Source organism: Martes martes, assembly GCF_963455335.1.
Source record: "Martes martes genome assembly, chromosome: 17".
NCBI lineage: Eukaryota > Metazoa > Chordata > Mammalia > Carnivora > Mustelidae > Martes > Martes martes.
Window position 1 is genome coordinate 40,372,216 of NC_137905.1, and position 23,543 is coordinate 40,395,758.

Genomic DNA, 23,543 nt, shown 5'->3' on the forward strand with positions numbered 1-23,543 from the left:
CAGCTGAGGCGACTGAACATTCCCACAGCCCAGGCCTCCCCCGCCCGCATCTTCCCCTCCTGAAACCCTTCCCCGGGACCAGTCGTGACATCCACCATCAGTTCGGATGAGCTCTGCTGAGTTAGAAGCCCGGGGTGTTCGCTCTGGAGGCCTCTCCCCTCGGCGTTGTCTGTGAGATTCAGGCCGGATTCCAAGGAGTGGTGGTTCCTTCTGTACCTTCTCCCCCTTGAGTGCTGTTCTGTGATAAGAACCCACCGCAGGTGATCTGTCTGTTCACCTGTTGGTGGACACCGAGGCTGTTTGCGGTGTTTGACTGTGATTAAAGCTGCCGTGAACGTTCTTGCTCCATCTTCAGATGGAAGATTCGGGAGTTTTAAACCAAGCAGTTCAAATGGCGGTTTTTGGTGGGCGGGGAGGAAGCGTCGTGTTCAGCACTGGTTCCTTGCGTAGACTGGCGACCAGATGCCTTCCCCTCTGGTGGCCCGTCTCCGGGCCTTGTGGGTTAAGGTGGCTGCCGGCCGTGATGCCGCTCCGTTTCAGAGTAACTTTAATTACCCGATGGTTTAATTATAGTATTTGTCAGAGCCTGTTTTTTATAATGCTACTAAATGTGGTGCATTTTAATCTTTTCTAATTATTCTTTGCAAGCGGATACGTGGAAATTGACACTCTTTGTACGTTGTTCCTTGGCTAAAAGTTGCGTCAAGTGTGAGAAGTACAGATAGGTACGTGGAGTATATGGTCACATATAAGTAACTTACTGGCACGTTTGACTCTTTGCCCAGAAACTTTACCTGAAAACACGAGCGATTCTTCCCTTCACAGAACCACAGAGCCTCTGAAAAGGTACATCCCCAGCATGGCCGAAGTCGGCTTCCCTCCATGCCCAGTGAGTGAATCGTGTGCCCATGTAAGCCATTGTCTTCTCTCCTAGCTTCCACCCACAGATAAAGTGGTTCCAGAAAAATGATGTGGTCATACTGAAGATAAGGATAAGGAATGTAAAAGATTACAAATGTAAATATTTCGAAGATAGAGTTGTTTTCAGGTAGGTTCGTGTATGTCTTCTAGAGTGAAATCGGAAATCACTCTGAACATGTTAAAAGACTGGCCTTTCTCTCTGTACACCTAGTGGCTGGGCAGGAGAAAAGTTTTACTTGGCCGATATGGAGCTGCAGGCCAACGTAGTAAAAGATGCCTGCAAATGCACGATCGTGAATGAGGAACCTGTGATCACTCTTGCAAAAGAGACCAGGGGACCTTGGTGTGGCTTACTCAAACAGAAAGTGAGTGGAAATGAACCGTGCCTGGTCTCAATGGCCTGAGCATGACTTACTCTGTATTAAATGTCACCTGTTCTTTTGAACAGAATCCTAATGTGGCTTTTGATTTCGATCACTGGGAAGAATGTGAAGAGGACAGCCAGCTCCCCCAGGGTAAGATGGGATGCGCCCACCTCCTAGGGAGTCACCAGTGCTGAAGGCCATGTTTGAGGACTGCAGCCCTCGTGGCAACGGGTCATTACCGTGAAGCCCTTAGGAATTGGTTTTCTCCTTGTGGTCGATCTTGGTGCTAAATGTTCTGGTTCAAGGAGGAATCAACTTTTAATTATAAGCGACCTTCTTATAACACCTTTACAGATTTTCTTCCCAGGAGGGAATTAATTTCTAAGCAGGCATTTTACCTGCACATTTCTTGCCTAAAGTAACAAAAATAGAAAGTCGCAAAATAGAGCTCTAGAAGCCATGGGACTTTTTCTGCATTGGCCAAAATAATGGCAGGGTTCAGGGATGGGGGATATGTGCTAATTAGTCTGCAGGGAAACAGATATTTCAATAATATCAAACTCTTATAGTTGTGAATTCTAAAAACCTGCCGTGCATGGTGGCAGAGGTGGCTGAGAGCCGCGGGCAGCCGTCGGAGGATGACGGAAGTGAGAGCAGCGAATGAGCATGAGTCAGATCCGGAAGGGTGACTCAAACCGCATGCGGACAGATGGACATGCCATGTGGCTGGGAGCTCAGGAAACAGCAGTTACAGCCAGACCTGCCTTTGACTCAAGGATAAATTCTGACCAGGTGTTAGCCTGTGGCACTGGGATTGGTACTGGTGAGAGATGGTCTGCAGGGACACGGCGGGGGGTGGGCACTGGTCTGACCCCGGCCCACCGTCCACCTGCACCCTCAGGCCCGCACAGCCTCTCACATGGAGCCTGTTCCAACACACTGATCCTGAGTGTGTTGACCTTTCCAAAGCTAGTCTGTTCACTTCTTCACGGAGACCCGGTTGGTACCTTGCCCAAACCCTTGTGTTGTGCATGTAAATTGAGGTTTCTGGCCTACAGTCTCATGCTTTCCACCCTAAGCTGGTTGGGTTCCACAGAATGATCTATGGACCTGTACTTGATGTCGTCTGAGGAGCCTGGTAGTGACCCACGGGTAGACCAGGGGTGAAGGTAAAAGCTACAGTTTCTGGAGACCCGCCTGGCCCTGCACAGTCCTGGGCACACAGGAAGAAGGTTTCTCTTTGGTGGAAATGGAAGAGGATGCGTGGGGTACCTGGAGGTGACCCTCAGAACAGCTGGGTGTGGGGAGCCCTTGCCCCACTCACAGTGCTGTCTGGTCACCATCCCCTAACTCGGGAGTGCCCTGAGCCGGACTTGCATGTTAACTGGAAGAGTTGCAGAAGGGAGTGAAATGTCAACCCTGCGTCTGTCTTCAGTAGGAGTCAGCAGCTTTGCCTAGAGGCGGGAAAGAACAGTGACCCAATGAGACCATTGTGGCTGCCCCCAAGACTTTATTATTATACATCAGAAAACACAGATGTCCCAGTACGTAAGCCACCACTTGAACAAAAGGTATACTGTCACCGTGAAGTCCCGTGAGCAGGTTGGGATCACACTCTGACTCTCAGTTTCCTCATCTGTAAAATAAGACTTTCTGCTCGCTGCCTGGCCTTGCCCTGCTCTAGGGGCTGCCCCTGGGTGCTGCCAGGTAGCGGCACCTCGAGGGAGGCCAGCCCTGGGCCACTGGCGGCTGCCACCAGGACTCCCAGGGGCTGCTTGGCGGGTGTCAGATTGGCACAAGAAGTACCGGGGTGATTGTCCTTTTTCTGGGCTAAATTGAGCAGGCTCTTCAGAGGTCGGAAGTCCCCCCGTCTTTGCTGGCAAAGGTTTGACTCCGAGGAGCTCTTGTCCTCAGCAGGTGTTGCTTTCTGTAGGTAGAGATTTTGCTCCCTCTGGGGGAGGCCTCTGGACGGGTGGCCAGGCCTGAGTGGCACAGGCTTGCCTCGTGATTGCTGGCCACCTGCCAGGGACACTCTCTTATGTTCACTCTTTTGTAAAACAGCAAATAATAAGGGCAAGCAGTAGAGCTGCCTAAATCGGAGCGGGGGTTCTGCTTGAAACAGCCAGAGGGGAATCGTGTGGGGACCTGGGCAAGATGTTTAAATCTTGATTTCTTTGTTTCAGACATTTAAATTTACCATTTGAAGTTCTGAATAACATTTTGTAGGACATAGTGACTTGTGAAATGTAAAGAATTACCAATTTTTTTGTTCTATTCATACATATTGACTTCATGTTTGAGGAAAATTCCTGAAATGTGAAGTAGAAGTACCGCTGTCCCTATGCTTCTAGAATTGCTCACATAGGCAGTCATGGGATGAAGGCCTTTTGTAGTATATCAATAAAATTTCAGTGTTTTCACAGAAATGCCGTTTCACTTTTTTTTAGACTGTATTTTCCCTGCATGCCGAACGTAAAACAGAATTGTATTTATTACCACCCCTTCTGGTTTGACCGGAGTGCCAGTGAAGGTGGGGGAGGAAGTGCGGAGGGTTGTGGATAGTCAGCTGTGCAGTCTTGGCATGCAGGGGGCTCTTGGCATGCAGCCTGGGGCAGACCTGCCTTGTACATCCCAGGTAAAATACGGGGGGCTCGGTATTTCGGGGGGTGGGGCAGTAGGCCGTAAAACACTGGCACTTCAGTATGTTAAAAATCCACTTCAATTAAAGCAAAAGTTTTACCTATTTTATATAAAATATTTATATACCTTATTGGTCACTGAGTTTAAAGAATGCCCTTTATTTAAGTAGGTGCAATGGGCCTGCCCCTGATAAGGAGTCCCAGTGTGGGCAGCAGTCCACCCAGCCCGGCTGCCACATCTCCGTCTGCCAGCTGTAGCAGACACCTGTCACTTCTCTCTAGAACCCCGACCCAGGGAATTGAGGATGTCTACAAATAACAGTATTATAAACATCTGAATACATTTTTTTCTTAAGGAAAAACATCAGGAAGAAACAGCAACAAATATGGCTTACAAAAATAAATTCACGGCGGCTTGGCCTTGGCTGTGGGAGGCCGAGCTTGTTACTCTGGAGCCTCCTCCGGGGGCACAACTTCCATCAGCATCTGGAGCTGCATGGTGACCGGCTCTGCAGGAAAAGCCGACCGGAAAGTGCGGTTAGAGAGCCAGAATGAAGAGCTGGCATCGCCTGGCATCTTGGGGAGCAGTGGTATTGCTCCTGCCCTGTGGGGCTCTGTCCTCTGTCAGAGCCCCGCTCCGGGGACACGGGCTGAAGGCAGAGCCATGCTGGGAGCCTCAGGGGCTCTCCGGAGCGAAGTTCTTTCCCAGGAAAGCATGAGGAACCTGCTGTTTTCACTTCCACCAAGCAATGTATTCAGGGGAAGATGCACATGACTCACTTGTGTGTCCGTATGTCGCCACCACTGACCAAGAGCTGAATGTTTAGTTGGAAAGCACTGAGCCTGCATCTTGCTTAAAAGTTAGACTGTTTGTTCTTTTCACCTCCTTAATTCCAGCTTCCAGCCAGTTCTCGTAGGGAGCAGCTTGGCTAAGTTTTCTAAAGCTGAGAAATTGAGACCTACTTTGTTACCCTGAGGTTGTAAGTCATTCTGGCCAGATTGTCAGTATGATCAGATCTAAGCTCATGGTCCGAGGCAGGGGGGAGTGGCTGTTCTCCCAGCACTAAATGTACTTTCCTTTCTACAGTAGTGTGCCCGCTCTCCTGTCTCCACCTAGGCCTTCCATCAGAGGATGAGGCGGTTGGGTGGTGGGGAGAGCTCTTTCAGGAAAGGAGAAAGTCCCTGGTGGAAATAAGAAAGCCCTGTCTTGCGTGTGGTTTCACTTGGCTAACCAGCATGAAACAGGTTCTCTCTTGCTTATTGTAACGCTGTTGTCGGGTTTCACAGGTGAGGAATGCAGGCCATGCTGGGATCTGACAGGCGGGGCTGGAGAAAGGCCTTCCCCGTCCCTGCTGGCTCAGTCTAGACAAAGTCTCAGGGTCAAGCCCACCACCTTGCAGTTAGGTGTTGCTCTTTTGTACCCTGTATGTCTCCCTGAGTTGCGTGTGCATGTGCGTGTGTGTGTGAACCCCAGAGGAGTGCTGAAGGGATGGCTGTACTTCCCTGCTCTCCATTCAGACAAGCTGAAGGAGGAGGGGCAGATGCTGAATTACATTTACTCCATGAACACTGGGTGGCTGCTGTGTAGATCCGGAGGGAAATTGTGCAGCCCAGTTCCTGCCTTGTAGAAACAGTACGGGGAGAAGGAGACTGAGAAACGGGTCTTCAGGTGTTGGATCACTGATGATCCAACAGCTATGGGGTGCTGGTGCCGCACCGTGGTTGAATCTGTAGTGCGGGGTACAGCACCGTGAACATCCCTGCGCTGTGCTGAGACCCCTTGATCGAAAGTGGCTCATGTAGCTGAACTTCTAAGCCATAATTGGCCTGCGGTAGTGAGCAGCCAGGATTGCTGAGTGGTGAGCAAGAGCTAGGGCTTTGGCGCGGGGAGGCTTGGGCCCTTACCCAGCCCTGTCCTGGGGTGGGTGTGTCTGGGACGCTGCTGGGCCTCTGAGGAGTCTGCGTGTCAGGCAGGAGAGGCTGGTGCTCTAGGTTGGACGCACAGCCGTGTGAACCTACTCATCAGTACTGAGCCACACACTTTAAAATCATTAGGATGGTCAATTTCATGTTATGTGTATCATACAAGTGATAAAAAAGAAAAGCAGATGGTGATTTCCCTTCCTACTTGTTTACAGTAATTGATGGGAACAAAAGCAGCTGGACCCCAGAGGTGCCCCACGGAGAAGGTGAGATCTGCCAGCTGCATGAGCTCCCGCGATAGGGGACGACAGGTGTGGGTGTGGGTTGCGGTGCCTGTCTGTGCCGTGCTAAGAGAACAGTCCCTCTGCTGGTACTTACTCGAGATTTTCTGAGCCCATCCAAACTTGTAGTGGACAAAAAGGAAGTAAAATATCAGGCCGCTCAGTATAAATAATACACAGTAGAGATACTCCAGTGCGGGCTCGCTGACGATCGGGGCCACAACCAGAAACACGGATACGATGGTCACCAGGATGGGGATGACAATGGGCACCTGCAGAAGAATAACACGGTGTCGTGACCTGGCCACGTGCATTCACTGTCTCCCTGAAAATGTTCATCCCAAACAAAACACTGCTACAGAACGTATGTCAGGAACTCCATGTGCCTGTCTTCCAATCCCAAGAGTTTTAAAGTAACTTTGCCAGTTTGTTTCATCACCAGTCTACCTTTTTTTTTCTTTGCCCTGGAATATAAAGAAAATGTCAGGTATCATGTCTCTGCCTACTTGTGATCTCTTTCAAATAAATAAATAAATAATCTTTAAAGAATCAATAGTTTAGTAATTAATAAATTGCAAAATAAAGTTAATATTAATAATTATTAAAGACTTAATTATTTTCCCATATAAATAATAGCTAGAAATAGGAGTATTAAGAGATTTATAGATTTACAGAGGAGAAAGTTTAGGGTGTTAAAAACTAATAAGCAAAAACAAACAAACTCTAATATGCATTCTACCAATAAAATGTTAACCAGGAAGATATTCTGATTTGTTTCCCTGTTGGAGTCTTTATATAGCAGGTCTTCTATGAGATGGTCTCTTGCATACGTGTGTGTGTGTGTGTGTGTGTGTGTATACTTATTTTGGATATATCTTTTGGGATCTATAAATGCTATTTTTGTTCTGAGAGTTGCCATTATAAATAGTTAAATATCACACCTTACTCTCTTCTTTTTTACATCCTGTCTATAATAAGCAGTATTAGAATTAGCTAGGGATTCTTCTCTTTCCTCCTTGCATCTGATTTTAGCCTAGGCCAGTTTCCTTGGCCTACTTTCCTTAACTGGGACACTTTCATACGCTTTCTCTTCCATTGCTGTCGTATGATCCTGTCAGTGCTAGATGTCTGCACCTGTGTGGTGTCCCCCTTACCTCCCATCATCTAGTGGGGTTCTGTGGTTAAGTGTATTCACCGTGTACAACACTGACTTTGGTTTCCAAAGCTTGATCTCTAGGTGATTCCTCCTGAAGGTCCCTGTAACCATCCATGCCTTGAGGTGTTTCATACCAATAACTTTATTCTTTGTTTTTAAGATTTATTTGTTAAGAGTGGGGAGAGAGGGAGAGCACACGAGGCGTGGGGAGAGGGAGAGAGAGAATTGCCAGAAGACTCCCCACTGAGCACAGAGCCTGACACAGGGTTCGATCTCACAACCCTGAGACCATGACGTGAGCTGAAACTAAGAGTTGGCCACTCAACTGACTGAGTCTCCCAGGCGCCCCTTGGTCGCTTTATTTTTTGAGGCCAATTTGGCTTATATTTTCCATCTCTGAATACCCCAGATACATGCTCCCCTGTCTCAGGGTATGAAGTTTTGCTGATGAGAATCCCAATCCCTATGTTCATTTCTTTCCTTTATGAGAGAATTGGGGTTGGCGGAGGGCACAAAAGGAGGAGAGGATACCCAATGCCTGGTCTTTTACAGCTCTATAATTTAATCGGAATATACTTCCCTGTCGCCCCTCTAGTTCAGATTCTTCAGGGATGCCATATGCCTGCTGGTATGCGGTTCTGGTCCCTCACGGTCCCCTCCCACTCTCTCACCTGCCTCGGAAATGTTTCTTCGATTACAGTTCTGAAGAATTCTATCGCCTTGAGAGGCCTGGGGGGGGGGCTCAGTTGGTTGAGTGGTGAACTCTTGATTTCAGCTTAGGTAATGATCTCAGGGTCCTGGGATTGAGCCCCATATTGGGCTCCTCACTCACGGGGGAGTTTGCTTGAGGGTTCTCTCTCTCTCCCTCTCCCCGCCCCCCTGCTCATTCTCATTCTCTCCCCCCCCCCGCCAACTCCTCAAAATTTAAAAAAAAAAAATTCTGTTGCTTTTGTTTTCTTCTTCGGAACCTCCAATTATACATGTGTTAGAACCTTCTTTCCCTATCTTCGTTATTTTCTCTCAAATCCGTTTTGCTTGAGAGGTTCTGTGCAGATAAAAAAATCTGTCTAGTAGCATGATTTTGGCTGCCCGATGACCTGTTTGAAGTGGAACTGCCAAACTCCATGTCTCAGCTGACTCCGGGGACTTGGTGACAGTCAAGCTGCAGCGCCAGAAAGGCCACTAGGCACATTTCTGAAACGAAATCCTAAAGCTAAAGGCATTATCCTGTTCTTGTCCTATTTATTTAAGCCCTCAGCCTTCCTATCTTGTTCTTTGACCTTCATTTGTTGTAAGAATTCAGTAGTACAGTTGTTAACAAAACAAAGCAAAAGCCTCTAACACAAGCAAAACAAAATGAATTCTTACATTGGCATATAGACCCAGTCCAGCTGTGCAGGGAGGTGGCAGGGAACCCCAGTTTGCAGATACAGATTATTAGTGGTTGCCCACACAGGAATGGGTCTGGGGCCAGAATTCAGGAGCAAGCTCCCCTCTAAACTATGATCAAGTGAAGAGTAGAGTCAGGTTGGAAATAGAAAGCATGCCCCTAGATTTTCAGGTAGTTACTTTTAATCCATTTCAAGAAATCAAAGCCACTTGTGACATTTGGGGCACAAAACCTACCTTGATAGGCCTTTCCAGGTCTTTCTTTGTAAACCTCATCACCACCAATCCCAGAATTGTCAGGCCATAAAACAGCCACGCGGCAAAACTGAAGTAATTGACCAGTGAGTTTATGTCACCAGGAATGATATAAATCGTCGCTATGATACCCTAGTGGAAGGAAGAGTGAATTTTTAGGTCACTAGTACATAAAAACAGGATTCCTGTCCCCTCACAGGAGACTGAAGCAGCAGTGTTTCCCGTGGATGAACATGTCAGCATGAAAGAAACCTCCGCATCCTGGTACAGCTGGGGTTAAATCAGGCTTTGGCTATGGTGCATGTTCTCCCTGAAGCCTGACGGAAGGATTTGGAAAATCTGTGACCCTTGGAAGTTGCCATTTCAAGCGGGGGAGAAAATAAAATATGCATGTATATCGCGCCCGCTTTCTGACGGTGTTTCTGCCAGAGAGTCGCCGTCAGGGGAAGGGGCCTGGGCTATGCTGCCACACCCAGCCGGGCTCAGCCTGGTCTGGACCTGCCTTAGCTGCGTGGCCTGGCCTTGTCTCAGGAGCCAAGGGAGTAGGCTGATGGAGGGTAGTGCTTCTCCTTTGGGGGTGGAAGGAGTCTGGCCCCAAGGCTGGGCTTGGATGGTCCGTAGGTGCCAGACACAGTTGCACACAACCAAGGGCTGTCCCCCACTGAGAAACTCCAACTGGAGGATGTCAGAGAGCCTTTACTGCACAAGGACGCCATGACGTCTCAATTATGGGGTCATAAGGAGAAGCACCTACCAGCAGCCGCCTCATAAATGCCTTATTCTCTCTCCGTGTAAGCTGCTGGTGTCTGTACAGTTTGTTACCAGGGATGCAGGCATACAGACAGATGGACACGCACGAGTGTAGAAGTTAGAAAGTTGGCAGAGTCAAACGGTGATTTCCATGGACAAATTCAGACCAAGGAGCAGATGTGTCGGGCGACGTTTGACTTGTTACAGGCTTTTTGACCTACCTATTTCATGTCAAGGAGTGGGGGAGACTGGGCCACGTGAAAACCAGGGGGCTTAGCGATACCGGGCTCCTTTGGGGCCCCTCTGCCTTTAAGGGGGTGTGTGCTGGCAAGACTCATACTTACATAAAAGATGATGGCAGGGGCTGGAGTCAGGCGCTTGACGCTGATGTAGGAGAGCACTTTGAGCATATGGCCTTCCCGGCCCGCCACGTACACAAGTCTGAAAAAGCAGTAATGGAACCCCGGTGGATGGACGTGCAGGCTGTTGTACCATCACTGGGCGTCACTACCAAAGCCGCGGAGAGACGGACTGAATTGGAACCTGGCGTCTTCAGTGGGAGGTGAGTGAATTCTGGGGACGTGAGTGAGGTGGTTAAACGCCCCCGAGAGCAGTGCATCCCGGTGCCGGGGTCACCTACACAGGCGAGAGCAGGGGGCTGGCTTGGGGTTTGCAGGGGGGACTTTCAGGAGGAGACACCTACTCTGTGTCCTTGAAGTTATGCTTTCACATAAGGGAACAACCAGTCCAGGGCCAGCAGACCCCCGTGCTTGGAGCCGCTGACAGAGGCAAACACAGAGGCGCCTGGCACCTTCCTAAATCCACGCTGCACAGAATTTCCACATTTAAAAACCCCCCCACAAGATGAATTAGGGGTGGGTCAGCGGATGCAAACAAATGGCTTAGTCCCCCGACCCCCACTCCCAAGAACTCCTGGTGATTCAGTAATCCGAAAGACTGTGTTTAAAATGTTAAAGAGAGGGAAATGGGAGGGAAACAATTTTTTAAAAATTACCATAATTTAAGAATGTAATCAACTGTTAAACTAGGTTCAAAATGAAAAAATACATAGAAACTAGATCCAAGAGGGGCACCTGGGTGGCTCATAATATCAGCTCAGGTCATGATCTTGGGGTCATGAGATCAAGTCCCACGTCAGGCTCCGTGCTCAGCATGGAGTGTGCTTGGGTTTCTCTCTCCCCCTCCCTCTGCCTCTCTCCCCACTCGCACTCTGTCTCTAAATAAATAAATAAAATCATTTAAAAAAAGAGCAAAACCCAACTAGATCTGAGTTTTGAAGGGTAGAGAAATGGAAAATGTAGACAGGAAATTGAGAGAAGAAACAGGAAGAAGCCTGCACGTGTTGAATGGGGGAAGGCAAACTTGAAGAGTAGAGAGCTTCCAGGAACTGCAAAAACAGCCTTCACATTAAACCCAGCTTGAGATAAAAACATACCCAGATACAAACATTAGGGAGAAGGGAAGAAAATTTAAGTTTCCAATTTAAAAGTTTAACTACAAAATTTGGACAGCCAGAACCATAGCAGACATGGCATGAGACTGTTTTCAAAGCGACAAGGAACACCGGTTTTCAGATTCCAGTGCTCCACAGCTCAACTGCCATTCAGGACTCCTGAATACATTTGTAGGTGAACATTAACTGCAACATTTTCTGTTCTCCGATCCTCACTGGAAACTATTACTTCTACTCTGACAGAAAGAAAGAAGTTAAACACAGAAGGAGTTGATTGAAGAAGCAATGTTAAGGGAACAGCAGTAAAACACGCTGGTATGGATGTAAGTACTACATTTTTAATTCTTGTCACGATGAACTCTTTCTTGGAGGGGCGGGTTTATAGACCAGGGGTAGCTGATCTTTTGGACCATGCATAAGGGGGAGCCCTTGCAGGAGAGGGAGGAGAATGGAGATGCTGATAGACTCTGTTTGGGATTCAAGTTAAATTTGAACGGTAATTGCTAAAAACCACATCAGCAGAAAAAAGAAAGGACATTTGATGGATAATAAATCAGGATAAGATTTTTCAAAAGCCGGGGCACCTTGGTGGCTCAGTGGGTTAAGCCTCTGCCTTCGGCTCAGGTCATGATCTCAGGGTCCTGGGATCGAGCCCCGCGTCGGGCTCTCTGCTCCACAGGGAGCCTGCTTCCCCCTCCCCCTCTGCCTGCCTCTCTGCCTACTTGTGATCTCTGTCAAATAAATAAAATCTTTGGGGAGGAAAAAAAAAAAAGATTTTTCAAAAGCCAAGAAAACATACTATGTTGGAAATAAATCCCACGGTAAAGGCAATCACATCAACTGTGATCAGCTGCCACTCACCTGGGCCAGAGACAACCTGGGGGTTGCTGAAAGAGACATAAGCCAAAGCCCCATGATGCCAAGGATGGGAGACACAAGGGGTGCGATGGGTTGGTTACCTGAAGCAGCAGCCTAGAGCCTGCAGAGTCCTCAAGAGCAATATGGGACAAAACAGAATTTAAGGCAAAACGAGTTCCCTCTGAAAAGAGAAGCCATCTACCAAGAGCAAGAGCCCTTGAAACACAGAAGGCCAAACTTGACAGATCCACTGAGAGCAGAAGATTTGAACAGTCAAGGCACAAGCTTGATGATTGATATAAAAATCAAGAATGTGAACATAATACACCTTATTTTCAAGACCCATTTATAAAAACTGCAGTAAAGCCACAAGAGAGAAGGTGTGACGCTTCTAAAGAAGTGAGATCATAAAGATCCCACACTCTGACTACAATACGATAAAATCAGAAGTCAGGAAGACAAAAGCCAAAGGGGCTCATATTTGAGGGCACATGGGTGGCTCAGATAGTTAAGCGTCTGCCTTTGGCTTAGGTCACGATCTCTGGGTCCTGGGATGGAGCCCCATGTCGGGCTCCCAGCTTAGTGGGGAGTCTGCTTCTCCTTCTCCCTCTGCCTCTCTCCCTGCTTGTGTTCTGTCTCTCTCTCAAATGAATAAAATCTTTAAAAAAATATATAAAATTCGAACTTTGAAAAAGACATAAACATGGCGGGGCGCCTGGGGGGCTCAGTGGGTTAGGCCTCTGCCTTCGGCTCAGGTCATGATCCCAGGTCCTGGGATCGAGCCCCGCATCGGGCTCTCTGCTCAACGAGGAGCCTGCTTCCCCATCTCTCTCTGCCTGCTTCTCTTCCTACTTGTGATCTCTCTCTCTGTCAAATAAATAAAATCTTAAAAAAAAAAAGACATAAACAAGGCAAAAAGTTAGTTCCCAGAACAAGCCAGTGAAACTAGGAGGAAAGGAATCACCAAATGGAGAGGCTCCAGGTGGTGTTGGGACCTCATGCTTTAAACCCCTCCGCGCTCGCAAATCAAATGTATGGAAATTCCATGGGCTCGGAAAGCATGCAGGACTTTTGGAAGTGGACACAGTCATTCCGAATGTGGCTGGAGGGCTGAGCAGGCAAAGAGGAGCGGAGCAGCGGTTCTTCTACCTATTCGACCTGAAGGGCTTTGGGAAGCGTCCCTACGCACAGTGATAGCAAAAGCACGGGGCCCACTGGGAAGCAGAGTGAAGTCAGCACGCTGGGCGTAATGGCTGCATTCAAACCAGGAGGAGAAAGGACAGACTATCAATAAAATCTGGACAACAGATAGAGGGTTGAGGGGGAAAAGTGAGATTTATGCCTCATACCAAAATGTTTTCCAGACTGATCAAGCTCAAGTAAAATGCCAGAAGAAAATACAGGTGAGTATTCTTGAAAGGAGGAATGTTTGTGTGACAAAGAAAATGCAGCAAGAAGCAAAAATCTTGGATGTGACCCCACAAAAATTCTACCTAACATAAAGTCATAATTCTGGCCAACCCCAAGCTGCACAGGTACAGAACTATACAGAATTAATTCAGAATGGATCATAAACCTAAGTGTGAGAGCTACACCTATTAAAAAAAAACTTCTACAGTAAAACAGAAAATCTTTGTGACCTTGGGTTGCACAAAACCTCGTAGATATGACAACAAAAGCATTACATATGAAGAAAAAATAAACTGAGCTTTGTCAAAGTTAAAAACATGCATGTTTCAAAAACACCAGTAAGAGGTGAGAAGACAAGCCACAGACTGAGAGAAAATATGTGCAAGTCAGATACCTGACAAAGGACTTGTATCCATAATATATAAAGAATTCTTACAACTCAATAAGATGACAAACAGCTCAATTTATAAAGTGAACAAAAGATTTGAATAGATATTTCATCAGAAGATGTATGAATGGCTAATCAGCACATGAAAAGATGCTCAGTATCACTAGCCACTAGGGAAATGCAGTTAAAACCACAATGACATGACTAATAGCCACTAGAAAGACAATGCCAAGTGTTAGGATGTGGAGAAACTGGAATGCTCATGAATGGCTTATGGAGATTAAAATGGAACAACCACTTAGAAAACAGTTCAGCAGTTTCTGTAAATGTTAATCACAAATTTACTATATGTGCCACAAGCAAGCCCCACTTCTAGGAAGCTACCTAAGAGAAACAAACACATATGTGCACACAAACACATGTGTCAATGTTCATAGCAGCATTGCTCATAATCGCCCAGAAGCAATGCGAGCCTCCACCAACTGGTGAAAGGAGAAACAGAACATGGTATATCCATGTAAGGGAAGACAATTCAGCAGTTACAAGGAATGAGCAGGCACGTGCTATGACATGGACAAACCTCACAAATAATAAGCTACGTGAAAAAGGCCAGATGCAAATGACATAGAGCATCATTCCATTTAAATCCAATTTCCAGAGAAAGCAAAGTTATAGGCACAGGAGGAGGTCAGTGGTAGTCTAGGGCTGGAGCAGGGGTGAACCGCAGTTGGGTGGCAGTGAACTTTCCAGGATGATGGAAATGTTCTAGAGTTGGATTGTGAGGACATTTGCACAGCTTTATAAGTTTACTTAAATCATCGAACTGTATAACTGCAAAGTGAGTTTTATGGTATTTAAACCTCAGCAGAGTTACTGAAATTGTGTTTTACCAGAAACTGAAATTTAAATACCATTTATAATAGTGCAAAAAATATGAAAAAAAAATTTTTTTATTTGAGAGTGATTGCAAGAGAGAGCATGAGCCAGGGGGAGGGAGAGGGAGAAGCAGACTCCCCGCTGAGCAGGGAGCTGACTCAGGGCTCGATCCCAGGACATCAAGACCAAGACCTGAGCCGAAGGCAGACGCTCAACCACCTGAGCCAACCAGGTGCCGCAAAAATATGAGATATTTTGGGATGCATCTGACAAAATATATGCAAGAGCCATATACTGAAACTACTCAAAGTATTTTTGAAAAAAATTAAGACCTAAATAAAGGGAAAGGGTCCTTGCCCTTAGATTAGAATATTCAATACAACTGAAATGGCAGCCCTGTCCGGACTGACCTGCAGGTTCAACACAGCCCTGATCAGCATCTCCGAAGGCCTCGTTGTAGTAACTGACAAGCAGATTCTAAAATTCATCTAGAAAGGCAAAGGACCCAGAATCGCCGAACACCTCTGAAGAAGGGGAGCTGGACAAGCAGCCTGTGCATTGGCACAGCTTGAGAAGAATGAGTTTGCGGTCTATGGCATGCCAGTGTGAAATCCTTAACAATTCCACTCTCAGAAATCGATCCATTCAGAACCCCGGACAACTGGGCAAAGACATGTTCCAGAATGTTCCCTGTGGCAGTGTTGATGAAAACAAGCCCCACTCAGCCCACGAGCTGAGGTTATGTGAAATTGTGCTACATCGTCAAATGGAATCCAACACAGCCGCTAACGGTGCCTAGGGCAGGATGGTCTGACAGCTGGCGGGGCTGGCGAGCTACACCTGTTTGTGTGAGTAACGTCTGAGAGGACCAGAACCACAGCTGTGTGCTGTCGTGCTACAGGGACAGCTGGGTGTGACAGGCTTCCATGGCCTGAAAGCATAAAATGTCACTCTCTGATCTCGATAATGTATTCACAGGAGAAGATGTTCAAGAACTATCCATATGGGACAAACAGGACAAGGTGAAAAGTACCACCGGTGTGCCTGTCACCTTGTGTCCCCAAGCTCAACCTTGTGCTAAAGTTGGTGGCGCTGCTCCCTCCTGAGGAGTGTAGAGGTTTGCTTTCGTGGGGCCACCAGGCCCGGCGCTAGTGTGCAAGCTCCGCCACGCTTTTTGCTCCCTTTCCAGGACTCTGGGTTTTCTTTCTTTCCTTTTTTTTTTTTAAGTTTTTAGTCAAATTCCAGTTAGACTTTAGGTTTTCTTTATGCTGTGACATGTTAGCCTGGCAGTCCCCTAAGGACTTTCGCCCTAAGTCTTGTCTTCCTCAAGTGTGGGACGGGCTCTGCTGCCCTCTGCCCGCCCCCCGTGGGGGGTGAGTGCAGGGGTCCCCTACCTGCCCGCCGTGAAGCAGGTCCCATTGGCGGCACCTATGGTGGAAAAGGCCACGAAGAGTGGCACCACCCAAGAGGCCGGATAGAGAACACGGTCGCCAAATGTCTGCAGAGAGAAGCAGAGAAGTCCTGAGGGTTTTGCAGGGCCTGCAGGAGCCGTGGGTCCCAAGGAAGCTGCTGGCCCTGCCTGGGGGCCTAGGCCCCCACCCCCTGGGGGCCATGGCCTCTGACTCCCCTCCCGGAAAGGAGGAAGTAGACAACCCCTCAGGAGGAAAACAACTTAGCCTTTCTCCCCGTGGTGCAGGAGAGCTGACCATGCTGACTCCAGCCTCGGCCCTCCGTCTCGTTCATGTTTGCTGGATGGCCTCTCCTAGGGCCTTGGGGATTAATATCCATACCTCAGAAATGCCTGCCAAGGTCGAGATGCAGGGAGGCTGGTTTTGGCCCCCCAGGATTCTGTTAGAACATAGTCTTTCCCCTTCCTGGTGCACAGGTGGCGCCACAAGATCTAACTGAAGGTTGGCTATCCGGGTGCCTGCTAGCCCTTTGCTGTCACCACGGTGTCCTTCTGCGTACCCCCTCACTCCATGACATCTCGGGACTAAGGTCCAGACTTTGGGGAGGATAACTGCACTGAGCCTAGATCAACCTGCGCCTGATCCCCCATCCAGAGGTTATCCTGAACAGAACCACGTATGAACTATAGGAGTCAGTGCTTCATTTTTGTCTCCAAGTGCCTTCTCAGTTTGAGGGATGCTTTACTGTCCCTCCCCGACCTTCTAACACAGAGTAACAGAAATCTCCTCTCCACCCCTCCCTGTCCTAATTTTTCATCATTTCAATGTCCTGCCAACACCCCGGCCTCTTGCTTCCTTGACCCCCTTACTCAGACAGACGTTGTTCCCCTGCACCTTAACCACCTGTCCTCGTGGTCAGTGACCTCGTCGTGACCAAGACATCTCTCCCTGCTCCCCATCCCTGTCGCCTGTCTGCAGTTCGTGTCCTGTCCCACCCCAGCTCCACAAGGCCCCCAGCACGTGGACCTCCCGCCTTTCCTGCTGACCCTCATCCCCATCCCCTTGTCACCGAGACCCTCCTTGCCCAGCTTGATTTCCCCAGTTATTACAATTCCCTCCTTTGACCCCTCCCCTGCCCTTTCTCATCCGCCTCTGCGTCTGTCCCACCCCTCGTGCAATCCCGCCCTGCTCCACCTGCAGTCCGTGCCAGCACCAGGCCACACACCGAACCGGAAGGCCACCTGCTGGTGGCCCTTCTCCTCAGGTGGGTCTTTGCCGCCGCCCCAAACTGCTCACTCTGCCCGAGTCCTAGACGATTATTTCCCTCATCCCCTGAGGGCACCTCAGCTTGGGCATTTGTGAATTCCCACAGACCCCAGCAGCCTCCTGCCCAGACTCCGGGGACTCACCACGGCCACCGCCTGGGACTGCAGGAGCTCGGTGGGCGTCATCACAGTGAAGTAGGAAACATTCATGAGAATGTAGCAGCCCGTCACCAGCGGGATCCCGATGATGATGGCCAAGGGCAGGTTTCTGGGAGGGGCAGGGACTCAGGGTCAGACTGGAGCGCCCCATGAGAGCCTCGCAAGTCTGTTGTTTCTGTCCTGTCCTTTCTGCCCGCTCACCCGGCCAGCCCTCCACCTCTCCCTGTGGTGGGCTGGGGGTCCCAGCTGTCACAGCAGGGGCTGTGGGATGTGACACTGTCTGATGAGAAAGAACCCTCCAGCTCTCAGACTCCGGGGCGGTGAGGCTGAAAGGTTCATAAAGCAAAAATCAACCCGAGATAAAGTTAGGGTCCATCCAACCTCCCAGTGACTTTTCCACTGCCCAAAGCAAAAGCAAAGTCTAATGAGCGTGCGGAAACCATTCACAGTCTGGCCGGGGGTCTGCTTTTTGCATGGGAAAGAGAAACATGCTTGCCAGCCCCACTGTCTCCCACGTAACTCGGCTTTCTTACCTGAAAGGGTTTCTAAGTTCTTCTGTGATGTAATTGAGTTGATTCCTAGGCAAAGAAAAGTAACATGAGTCAGTGACCTAACTTGTACCTTCTTTGCTTAGATCGTGAAACACACCACAAAGGCTGGCCTCGTTTCAGACTCTCCACCACAGAGAAAATTCTCCGGCGGGAATTCCGGGTAACTGCTTTCAGAGAAAGCCCTAGGGATGGTGGGGCTCCCAAAGGTCTGTGGGTCTGTCAGTGAGAAGTCCTTGCCCTCTGTGGGAACCATGGGAATTTGCCAGAATTATCGGGAGTCATGAGTCCCCAGGCTGCTTTGAAAAACTGGTATGTTCGCTGTCTGGAAGGAGAATGAAAGCTGTTTCTCATGAGGGGAAGACCAGTGTCACAGAGGGTCACTTCTTCCTTGTATTTCCAAAGCTGAAACGCAAGGGCTGCAGAACACTCTTGCCGTGTCGAGTGCCTGGGCAGCCCCGACGGCCTCCCGTTCCGCGGAGCCTGTCTGTGTCTGACGACGCTTCTGGCCCAGGCTCACCACTGCCTGCCCTCGGGCCACTCTGTGGGGCTGGGGAAGGGGCAGGGGTTTTGGTGTCTGTGGGGTCCAAGGAGAACAGAAGGAGGGGTGCGGGTGCTAAACAAAAGACGAGGTGAACGTTAGGGTCCCCCCACATCCCAGAGGGAAGGATCCTTGCTCTCCTTGGTTTCAGCCTGGGGCACCGCGACCAGATGTGTGTGACATCTCAGAGGGCCTTACCATCCATCGTACGCCCAGAGTCCATTATAAAATGCCAGACTGATGGCTCCCACAGACAGTTTTGCGCCCTCAAAAGAATTCTCAAAATTCCTTGTATTTCCTGTAATTAAGCCAAACAGTGAATCGTGGGGGTCAGAGGACCAGACTGGGGCCTGTCTCATCTCCCTGCAACAGAAGGGCACGACCCATGACTTCAGGTTATCAAACTCTGGAAAGCAGGGAAACGACAGCTGCTTTCTGCTGAACTCCTGCCCGGCTTCCAGTGAGACAGGCCTGGGAACATGGCCTTGGGAGGACAAGGCTGTGCCGGTGGCACCCGCCCCCACTCCCGCCTCCGGCCGCGGTCACCTTGGGCCAGGAGGACCAGGCCGCTGATGATGATGATGGCCACAATCACCAGCTTAGCTGCCGTGAACACGTTCTGGACGTAGCTCCCCAGCCGCACGCTCAGCGAGTTCACTGTGGTGATGAGCACTGGAACGAGCCAGAGCGGGGGGTGGGGGGCACATGGTGCGCCCCTGGGCCCAGCATCCCCTCCTTCCCCAGGAGCCCGAGCCTGCCCTCTCCACCGCCTCATGCCTCAAGCATGCCCGTGCTGCCGAAGTGGCCAGGCCCCTCTCCCCACGTCACCCCCTCAGGTCTTTCGTGCCCACCGCGCAGAGTGTCACACGCAGGGACTTACAGATGGCAGCGGCAGCCAGGCACTTTACAACAACCTCGGGAGGCTTGCAGCCTGAGTAGAAGGGCGCACAGACATACTCGGAGAAACTGAGGCAGATGATGGCAAAGGATGTGGGCTTGATGACGAACAGGCTGGTCCAGGAAAAGAGGTAGGCGGGGATGGGCCCAAAGGCCTCCATCAGGTAAGGGTACTCGCCCCCGGACTTGGTGATCATTGTACCAAGCTCTGCAAAGCACAGGGCCCCTGAAACACAGAGGAAGGGCCCCCCACGGCCCCTAGTAAAGCACTGCCCTGGTCCAAGGGAGCCCCCTCCCCTCTGGGGCCGTGCCCAAAGGGCCACCATGGCTCTCTCACCAGACTGCCCTAAGTTCTGGCCGGGGCTCATGTCCACGCAGCCCAATCTACACTAGTGGCCCACTGGTGTTGAAAGGGACCCCAGCAATGACCAGGCCAGGGCACAGAGGGTGCCCACACAGCCTGTCCCTACCTACCACCAGGAGAGCTCGCCAGGAAGGGGCATTCCTCATTACCCAGTGTTGCAAGGACCCCACAGGCTGCCCAGACGATGAGACAGGGCCCCACGGCGTCCGTGTTGCTGAGCACAGACTTGGGGGAGATGAAGATCCCAGAGCCGATGATGGTGCCCACGATGATGCAGATGCCGCTGAGCAGGCCCACCTGGGGGGGGGGGTGGAGGGGAAAGGCGTTCACCTGCACAGCCCTCTCCCCAGTCCCCTCCCTGGGTGCGACCAGTGTGGGCCCGAGAAAACCCTGCAGCCCAGGCACCTCCAGCCAGTGCTGCTGTAGTAGTTAACACCCAGCTTGGCTCACCTCCAGTGCATTCATCCTCCCACAGCCTCGTGAGCTGGGTATGCCCTCGTCACCCCCATTTGACAGAGGAGAACACGGAGGCACAGAAAGGTCACAGGCAGGCACGCCCAGCTCAAGTTCCATGCTCCCCACCTCTACCCTGACTACACTTGACAAAGCGACCTAGAAGGTTTTAAAGACTGGTTTAGCAAACAATGATGTCAAGGCTCTGGTCTGGGCCAGGGGCCTCCCGCGGAGCAGAGGTGGGGGCAGGGGGAGAAACCAAGGCCTCCCGGGACCGGGACCGGAACCATCCGGGGCCATGAACTTTCTCTGATGGCATTTTGCAGGGTGTGAGCTTCCTACCAACAGGCGCCAGCTCAGACCCAGACCATTACAGCTCCATTCCTGGCACACTTAGGAACAGACAAAACTAACTCATAGGAAAGGAAACTGAGGGCCAGGGGGCCCTGACTGGGAAGCAGCAAGAGGGAATTTTCTCAGGTGATCTGTTTGTCAAAATTCGTCAAACTGAACACTGTACATGAATTATACATGAGTTAAGGGGAAAAAAAACTTTTTTAAAGGGAGATGTGTGACTCAGGCCCCTACTTCCTATGTCATCCCTCAGCAGCCACCAGACCCAAATTCTGGTGTCTGAGGTGGAATATACGTGCTCACCTGTCTGGACAGAGGCTGCGCTCAGGGTTAGAGCCAGTGAACAAGGAAGACCTCAGCTGTGGCGTGCTGACAAGGGTTCACATGCAGCCGGGGGAGGCCCCGGGAACAGGGTCAGGTCCCATTCTGGCTTCAGGGCTAGGGTGCACCAGTGGGACAGTCTCGGCTTTTCTCCTCTACTAGCCCATTTGGCTGGCCAGCCTGGGAGCCCTCTAAGAATCCTCCCTCCCACTGAGATCCACAGTCACCCAGAAGCTGCCCGGGTTTGAAGATGAGTTGAGGACACACCTTGGGGTCAGCTCTTTGCTTTTCAGGGGGCAGCCACACTCATGAGCCAACTCCTAGGGAGCCCAGACCCCAGGCCAACCCACAGACAAGCCACACCGTCCCCCAAGTCCCTCCTCCATCCCCTCTGCAGCCAAGCATGGGAGCTCTTGGAGGCTCTGCCCAGAGCTCAGCACACTCATCGGGCCCTCAAAGCCATCCTGATCCTGTTCGGACTCTCCCTTCTCATCTTGTGAGCTCGAGTCTGTCTCTCCACGCCCGTCCGCTTGCACGGAGCTCCATTCCGTGTACATTCCCTGGCCTCCAAAGCTCCCCTACAGTCCCAGTGCTAGCCCTGAGGGACACGGGCCACCTCTGGGGTGTGGGCACCTCCAAGTCCAGCCACTACTACACTCCCTCTCAGAGCGATCACCCATGTCACACCCATGTCACACTTACTGCCCCTGCCAGACTCCCTGAAGAGGAACGAGTCTCCCATCACAGAAAGAATACAAGGCACATAGAGGGGCAGACACTTGGTGAAGACACTACAGAGGCGACTCCAACATCAGGAGGTCCTCTCTGGCCATCCCTAACCAGGCCGTGGGTCTGAGCCAACACCAGCCCCTCCAGGCACTCGCCCGGAGCGCAGAAACACACGTGTTAACCTCGCAGCAGAATGCTGAATTCACTGGCAGGGAGGAAAGAGGGGAGTCCCAGGGATTGTTTGCTTTGAGATGCGCTTTACAGATCAGAGATCTGCAGGGTCTTCACTGGGACCGCTGCTTACCGCATTGACTTGGGAAGGGCCAGTGCTGAGGGACGGCCTTACCTCCTTCTGGAGACTTGTGGTCTTGTGTTCCTTACTCTGGATACTCTGGACGGACCTCTCATCCTCTCTCCTGTTTCTCAGGCTTGTCTCCTCCATTTCCCCCTCCCGCCAGGTCTAGGAGGCTGCAAGGAGAGCCCGGGCCTTGACTCAGCACCGGCTACCGGAGGAAGAGCACAGATGTGGGCTCAACCAGGCCTCCCCTGGCTGACCCTCCTGGCCCGTGGGGCCCTCCTCCAAAAGCAGCTTCTTAGCTGCTGTGTTTCCGCAACGTGCCCTTGTCAACCCCGTAGGGATGATCTGTTCAGTCCTGGGGCTGAGAACCTGCTTGACTCCCGCATATTCTGCCACGTGGGGAAGGGGGCCCCTCTGCATTTTCCCGGCGGCCCGCCAGCCCCTCGGGGGACCCACTGTCAGCTCCTGCTCACCAGCAATGACACGCCCCAAAGTCATTCTACCTCCAACCCCCCCCCAAAAAAAAGTAAAAAGAAGTATTTTTAAACATCCTGGAATATCCTTAGTAGAATCAAGTCCAAGGAAAGAATGCTTTCCCCATGACCACCTCCCCAGATGAAGGTGCCTGGCACGGGACAGACCCACAGCAGGGATGCTTCTACAGCCGGGAGATGCTGGGGAGACTCGGCTCCAGGCTGAGCTGGTTGCTGCTCATTTCCTGGACCCTTTCTCTAAATAAGGTCCTTCTCAGGCCCTGGCCAGGAGGGTGCGGAGCCTTCCCACCGCCCTTCAGCCTTACCTGCCTCTTGCTCTGACAGAGTCCGGGGAGCTACCCAGCGCAGCTGCTGCCTGCGTCTGCACGTCTGCACCCAGGAATGGCCATGTCTTGTGCCCAGAATTGGAGGAAGCCAGAAGGTACAGAGGTCAACAAAGGTAATTATTAAACACTTTTTTTTTCTTTTCTTTTCTTCTCTCTTTTTTTTTTTAGCAATGAAGCTTGGATCCTGCGCACACAAAGGGGAGGGCCAGGCAAGCTAATTTCTATGTACAAACGTTTGTGTGTTGTTCATCATTGTTTTTCCCTTTGATACCCATTGTTTTTCCCATTGATACCACCACATCTGCTACATCTTGGGAGGGGAACTCCTTCTAAAAACTGGCATCAAAGGGGACAAACTTTGGAACCAGCTCCTTTATTGCTTTAATAGGCTAGATTTACAGCCCCAGGCACGCTGTGTAAGGAGCAACTGCTGTTCGGGGAACTGGCTAGTAGTCAGGGCGGTGTCTTCGTCCTTCCTGGCTCTGGTCAAGCCGGCAGGAGGGTGGGCAAGTCTTTCCTGATCCCCTTGGGCAGTGACTGGGTTCCAGCACCATTGCACAGGCAGAAGGGTTTGGCAACTCGAGGCCCCTGGTCTGAGGCCTTGTGCAGCTACCTATTCCCAGTGCACCTGCAGCTCCCAGCCGGGGACAGTCATTTGGTGGTGCTGCGGTTCCCAGAGCCCAGTCTGCACTCACCTGAC

The 23,543-nt window shown here is 50.6% G+C and overlaps 2 protein-coding genes across 4 annotated transcripts in view; one reads left to right on the forward strand and one right to left on the reverse strand.

Annotated features, from left to right (window-relative positions):
• The window catches only part of TDRD12 (tudor domain containing 12), a gene marked incomplete at its 5' end in the record, with an annotated part of 65,524 nt that extends 61,812 nt beyond the window's left edge, over positions 1-3,712 (forward strand). Inside the window, 5 exons of the mRNA XM_080827968.1 lie at positions 786-846; positions 935-1,048; positions 1,133-1,286; positions 1,370-1,436; positions 1,892-3,712. Of these exons, the coding sequence (XP_080684094.1) occupies positions 786-846; positions 935-1,048; positions 1,133-1,286; positions 1,370-1,436; positions 1,892-1,950 (455 nt within the window). The 3' untranslated portion in view covers positions 1,951-3,712. The remainder of the gene's footprint in view (positions 1-785; positions 847-934; positions 1,049-1,132; positions 1,287-1,369; positions 1,437-1,891) is intronic.
• On the reverse strand, positions 2,779-22,917 carry SLC7A9 (solute carrier family 7 member 9; the record flags this gene model as incomplete). 3 transcript variants are annotated; one of them, XM_080827975.1, is made up of 13 exons in its annotated part: positions 22,823-22,917; positions 22,072-22,193; positions 20,018-20,165; positions 19,488-19,730; positions 19,154-19,279; positions 18,806-18,905; positions 18,052-18,096; positions 17,504-17,627; positions 16,080-16,183; positions 10,024-10,120; positions 8,912-9,061; positions 6,227-6,401; positions 2,779-4,434 (listed from the first exon to the last, which is right to left on the reverse strand). In XM_080827975.1, the coding sequence occupies exons 2-13, from the start codon at positions 22,165-22,167 to the stop codon at positions 4,370-4,372; spliced, it is 1,473 nt and encodes a 490-aa protein (XP_080684101.1). In that variant the 5' UTR covers positions 22,168-22,193; positions 22,823-22,917. The 3 variants fall into 3 exon arrangements, with proteins under 3 accessions (XP_080684101.1, XP_080684102.1, XP_080684100.1); XM_080827976.1 differs by having other exon boundaries at positions 22,072-22,228; XM_080827974.1 differs by lacking the exons at positions 2,779-4,434; positions 22,823-22,917 and having other exon boundaries at positions 6,006-6,401; positions 22,072-22,222.
• Between the last annotated feature and the right edge of the window lie 626 nt (positions 22,918-23,543).